Source organism: Carcharodon carcharias, chromosome 18 (assembly GCF_017639515.1).
Source record: "Carcharodon carcharias isolate sCarCar2 chromosome 18, sCarCar2.pri, whole genome shotgun sequence".
NCBI classification, from domain to species: domain Eukaryota; kingdom Metazoa; phylum Chordata; class Chondrichthyes; order Lamniformes; family Lamnidae; genus Carcharodon; species Carcharodon carcharias.
The window spans coordinates 107909512-107915511 of NC_054484.1; the positions used below are offsets into that span (position 1 = coordinate 107909512).

General features: G+C 44.0%; 1 protein-coding gene across 1 annotated transcript in view; it reads left to right on the top strand.

Moving 5' to 3' along the window:
• Positions 1 to 5773, top strand: part of gemin8 (gem (nuclear organelle) associated protein 8) — a 40210-nt gene extending 34437 nt beyond the window's left edge. The window contains exon 3 of the mRNA XM_041210695.1: positions 5399 to 5773. Within this exon, the coding sequence (XP_041066629.1) occupies positions 5399 to 5655 (257 nt within the window). The 3' untranslated portion in view covers positions 5656 to 5773. The remainder of the gene's footprint in view (positions 1 to 5398) is intronic.
• Positions 5774 to 6000: the final 227 nt, after the last annotated feature.

Below are 6000 nucleotides of genomic sequence, written 5' to 3' on the forward strand. Positions count from 1 at the left end.
AAAGGTGAAGGTTGTGGGTGGGTGCGGGTGGTAAAGGTGGAGGTTGTGGGTGGGTGAGGGTGGTAAAGGTGGAGGTTGTGGGTGGGTGAGGGTGGTAAAGGTGGAGGTTGTGGGTGGGTGAGGGTGGTAAATGTGAAGGTTGTGGGCGGGTGAGGGTGGTAAAGGTGGAGGTTGTGGGCGGGTGAGGGTGGTAAATGTGAAGGTTGTGGGCGGGTGAGGGTGGTAAAGGTGAAGGTTGTGGGTGGGTGAGGGTGGTAAAGGTGGAGGTTGTGGGTGGGTGAGGGTGGTAAAGGTGGAGGTTGTGGGTGGGTGAGGGTGGTAAAGGTGGATGTTGTGGGTGGGTGAGGGTGGTAAAGGTGGAGGTTGTGGGTGGGTGAGGGTGGTAAAGGTGGAGGTTGTGGGTGGGTGAGGGTGGTAAAGGTGAAGGTTGTGGGTGAGGGTGGTAAATGTGGAGATTGTGGGCGGGTGAGGGTGGTAAAGGTGGAGGTTGTGGGCGGGTGAGGGTGGTAAAGGTGGAGGTTGTGGGCGGGTGAGGGTGGTAAAGGTGGAGGTTGTGGGTGGGTGCGGGTAGTAAAGGTGGAGGTTGTGGGTGAGTGAGGGTGGTAAAGGTGGAGGTTGTGGGTGGGTGAGGGTGGTGGTAAAGGTGGAGGTTGTGGGTGGGTGCGGGTGGTAAAGGTGGAGGTTGTGGGTGAGTGAGGGTGGTAAAGGTGGAGGTTGTGGGTGGGTGAGGATGGTGGTAAAGGTGGAGGTTGTGGGTGGGTGCGGGTGGTAAAGGTGAAGGTTGTGGGTGGGTGCGGGTGGTAAAGGTGGAGGTTGTGGGTGGGTGTGGGTGGTAAAGGTGAAGGTTGTGGGTGAGTGAGGGTGGTAAAGGTGGAGGTTGTGGGTGGGTGCGGGTGGTAAAGGTGGAGGTTGTGGGTGGGTGAGGGTGTTAAAGGTGGAGGTTGTGGGTGGGTGCGGGTGGTAAAGGTGAAGGTTGTGGGTGAGTGAGGGTGGTAAAGGTGGAGGTTGTGGGTGGGTGCGGGTGGTAAAGGTGGAGGTTGTGGGTGGGTGAGGGTGGTAAAGGTGGAGGTTGTGGGTGGGTGCGGGTGGTAAAGGTGAAGGTTGTGGGTGAGTGAGGGTGGTAAAGGTGGAGGTTGTGGGTGGGTGCGGGTGGTAAAGGTGGAGGTTGTGGGTGGGTGCGGGTGGTAATGGTGAAGGTTGTGGGTGGGTGCGGGTGGTAAAGGTGAAGGTTGTGGGTGGGTGAGGGTGGTAAAGGTGGAGGTTGTGGGTGAGTGAGGGTGGTAAAGGTGAAGGTTGTGGGTGGGTGAGGGTGGTGGTAAAGGTGGAGGTTGTGGGTGGGTGAAGGTGGTAAAGGTGGAGGTTGTGTTGAGAGGTGAAGATAATGGCTTCAGTCTTCCCTATGTTTTAACTGGAGGAAATTGCAGCTCTTACAAAATCTTTTAGTTATTTATTTGGTGTTGACTAGTGATTACCAGGATTCTGATTTCTTTTCAATTGCTACCATTTGAATAACATCCCACCCACTTTTTAAAATAATGATATTAGTAGTGGATAATTTTAGTGAATTGCGATTAACAGATGGAGAATTTGGATTGATTGATTAATTATCGATGAGTTATTCTAAGCCTGGTGTATTCGTATACGTACTGAAAATGATGTCAGATTGGAGTTAACAACTGACATTGCAATGTCAGCTGGTTTAAATCTAATCTTATTGTTTGCATTCTGATCTATGAAGCAGACAGCTGTGTCAGTGCAAAATAACAGTGACTGATGCAACACTGATTCCAGCCGAATGATCAACATCTCCACTCTCAAACATTGCATTTTATTCAGCTTTCTTTGGGCTTCACTCCCACTGGAAAGAGAAAATATTGATGCATTTATTGCTTGAGTGGGACATAGCTGCTCTTGTATTGGTGTCAGTGGAATGTTTACACTGCTGGCATCAACTCCAGTCTAAACCTCCTTAAACCTCTACAGCCAGAGTGCAAGCAAACCCACTTAATGGAAAACATTGGGATTAGAGTTCTTTTTTAATGAAGCTGATATAAAGAAACCTCGTTATCAAAATGGTCAGTTACTTACGTATGTCTGGGACAGTGACATGTTTATCATTCTAGTACTGTCGCTAGGATTGCAATAAAGCCTAATGGAAGGAGAGGAAAGGATGATAAATTGGAGATTTTAACCTTTCATACTTGGTCAATAATTAGTGAGAGCATGTTTTATTATATAACACTGGTGAAGTACTAGTGGAAACAGTTGACTTGTTAATAAAATATATTAAAAGTGATGACTCCATCGTCATCTGTTGTTCAATTCGAGGTTGATGGCTACTCCGGGTTGAGAGTTTCTGCCATGGGCCCTCATATAACTGAACAGGCCAATCCCATGCAGTAATGGGCTCTGGAGTGCAGGATTTGCTTCCTTTTCCTTCCTTCTGTGCAACTGCTCTGCCTCATAATTGAGATGTTGTGACTCAAAGCATGATGCAGTTTGATGAACAGGTTGTCGAAATTTTGAACAATTGGTCGCAAACTCCTCCCTGTCGTTAATATGAATGCTGCCACACTTCAAGGAGAGCTTCAGAGTAGCCAAGTAATGCTGCTGGCAGACCATAGACTAGGATAAAGACTGTACCAACAAGGAAACTTATTCCAAAGTTGTACTATATTAAAGAGAGCTTCAGAGTGTCTTTTTGAAGAGTTTTCTTTGTCCTCCTCTGGAACGTTGGCCATTTGAGAGTTGAGAAAATGTGGTGTGAGAGATAGTTTCAGGCAGCCAGACACAGCATCTGGTCCATCAGGAGTTTTGCCTGAATGCTTGTGGAACTGGCTTTAAGAAGGACACTATCGTTTATTTGATAATCCTCCCATTGAACCTGCAGGATGCAGTGAAGGCATTGTTGATGGAATTTTGATGTACAGTAGGACTTTTATTGACTTCCAAAGGTCTTTGTTGTCAAATGCTCCCAACCGTAGTTTGTAGAAGGCTGAGCTGGCGCAGCTGATCTGGTGTTGGGTCTCCTTGTCAGTGGTGGCCTTTTGAGAGAGGTGGCTGTAAGTTATGGAAAGAGCTTAACATATTCTAGAGTCTCTCCTTTAACATATATGGGAGGTGGAATATTTGGCTGACCAGGTGTGGGTTGATATGAGTTTTGTTTTGGCAACATTCAAGGACAGGCCAAGTTTCTTGCATGCAGATTTGAAGAGATCGAGAGTGACTTACAAATCTGGTACAGAGTGGGCAGTGACACTGCAATCATCTGCAAACTGTACATCATGTGTACCTTTGGTAGGCAGTTTAGTTTTGGCATAGGAGCTGCTGAGAAAGAGTTTTCCATCCAGACGGCATTTAATAGTCACACCAGAGAGCAGTTAATCTTTGAGGTGAATTGCCACTGTCAGGTAGATTGTAAATTGTATGGGGGCTTGATCCCGTTCCGGATTTTGAAGGCATCTGTTTCAGATCTGCCACTCGACAGTTGCTGTCATTATCATCATGAAGCAGTTGCAAGATTGTGATGAAGCTTCTTGGACATCCAAATCTTTTCCCACAATCCACACAGTGAGTCAAATGCTTTGGTCAGGTCGGTGAATGAAATGAAGAGTTCCTGGTGTTGCTTGATATTTTTCTTGGATTTGTCTGGCAGCAACAGTCCATTTCAGAGGTTCCTCTGGAAGGTCCAAAGTCTCTCACTGTTTCTGGGAGCATTTCCTCCAGCAGATGAAGTAGGTGATTCAGTAGAATGCATGTCAGGATTTTTCCTGCTGTGAACAAGAGGGAAATACCTTGATGACCCATGCTGTGGAAACTATCTCCCTTCTTGAAGATAGTTACTATTCCTGAAGTTGGAGGGAGGGAGAGTTCTTTGTCCTCCCAGATCCATAGGATGAGAGCTTGGAGTATTGATGTGAGCAAACACCTGCCAGCATCAAAGTCCTCAACTGGAATATAATCAGGGCCGACCAGACTTTGTTGTTTTTTTATCCGGTTGATTGCTTGTTGCAGCCCTCCCATTGCTGGTGTTTCACCCATGGACTCTACCACAGTGTACTGGAGGTGTTAGCCTGGAGAGTATCAGCTGCCAAGGTGGTTTTCCGGTTAAGGAGTTCAGAATGCTCTTTCCGGTGTTGGTGGATGGCCTTGTCATCCATAAGAGAACACCATCCTGTAAACCTTGGTCTATAGATGGCCCTAATGGCTTCAAAAACACCATAGTATTGAAAACCTAAATAATTTAAGTGACTGATCAGAATGACTCTGAATCTTGAGAGAGATACAGGGATAGTACTGAGAAATGATTTTTAAAAATCTATTTGAATGAATGTGTGTTATGCAAGATTCTTTTAGTAAATGTTATTCTGTGGGTTTTCCATACTACTGAAAGATTTTAAGTGTTACTATGAGTTTGAAAAATCCATATTACAGACATCGAACTGAGAGAGAGCAATGCTTGTATCATGAAACCACCAGGATGGTAGTAGGCAAACCAGATGGACTGTGGTTTTTTTTTCAATTTAACAATCCCCATGTTCCTGTGTAGTTCATGAAAGGCATGATTTCCCAGTGGGTTATCACTTACTAATAGGCTGGCTTGTTGCCCAGATTTTTATTTAAACAGAATTTGTCGTATATTAAAAAGATCAATTTATCTCAACAGCACACAGAGCCATTTTTGATTTACCGAAATGTAAATTATAATGGTTATGAAGCCCCTCCCTCCAGATTAATATTCCTAGGCGCAATAATTAGTGAAGATTTAACAAATCAGTCACAGACCATAGAGCAAAACATCAGCAAATAAATTGAAAACTCTTTTTCCTAATTTGGAGATTTAGTCAGTGAAGGCACTATACCGTATTGAATCAGTATTGTTTTCTCACTGTCGAGCTGATTTACAGGGTTTTGCAATTAAATCACTGCTAAGTACTTTAACCTATTTTAATTAAAATGTGGGCCTAAATTCTGTTTTTATCTGTAATTTCCATTTAAATATTCTGCAGCATTCGTATGTATCTGCGTGATAAAGTAATGAATATATCTGCAGGTCAAAGATGTATGCTTCTTTTGCTTTGGGTTTTTTTTTTAGAGAGAAAGGTGTGGGATGTATTAGCAGAAGAAAAATCATTACTGTAATTGGGCCTATAGGGTAAATTAAATGTTGCAGTTTCCATTTTCCATCACTAGAATTACATGGAATGTACAGTAAAAACACAGACGATGCAAGAGTGCAACTTGCACGATTCAGTGCACAACTTCAAATGTGACCATTTTGGCGCAGGGCAAGTTGGAGCAATACGCTCATTGTTGCTCCGTCTACCTGAGGCTTGGAAGTCGACATTTATGTTTACTCTACGTAATGCTTACTGGGGTTTTTTTTATACATTCACAGAGCGACAGCAGCAGTACGATGATGAACAGCAGGCCAAGTATGTATTGGCTGACCGTGATTTTCACAGCACGACGGGGAGAACAATTCAGCCACCTGCAGAAAGACCTGGGGAAAGGAGACTGGTTGAAATGAAGAGACTGTATGGAGATGAAGCTACTAAAATCCAAGGAATGGAAACTGCAATGCAACTCTTGTTTGATAGAAAGTGTGATAAGAAGCAGCCAAAGTATTGGCCTGTAATTCCACTGAAGCTTTGATCGCGGTCCCTTATCCTATGAAACTGACTGATATTGCTGATTAGTGTTAATTTTTTTAGCATTATGTATTTTCTTTATGTCTGTTACGTTTTAATAAACATAAAAATTTTTACCATCACCATTGAAATAAGTAAAGATGCTTTAACATAGAACGCTGAACTTTTACTCGGTTTGGAGCATTGTGGTCAAGATCGGAGTTGGTGGTGGTGTATTAGTAACATCACTGGACTAATGGTCCTGAGGCCCAGGTTAATGCTCTGGGGACACACATTCAAATCCCACCATGTCAAACTGGAATTTAAATTCAGTTAATAAAACCTGGAATATAAAGCTAGTCCCAGTTAT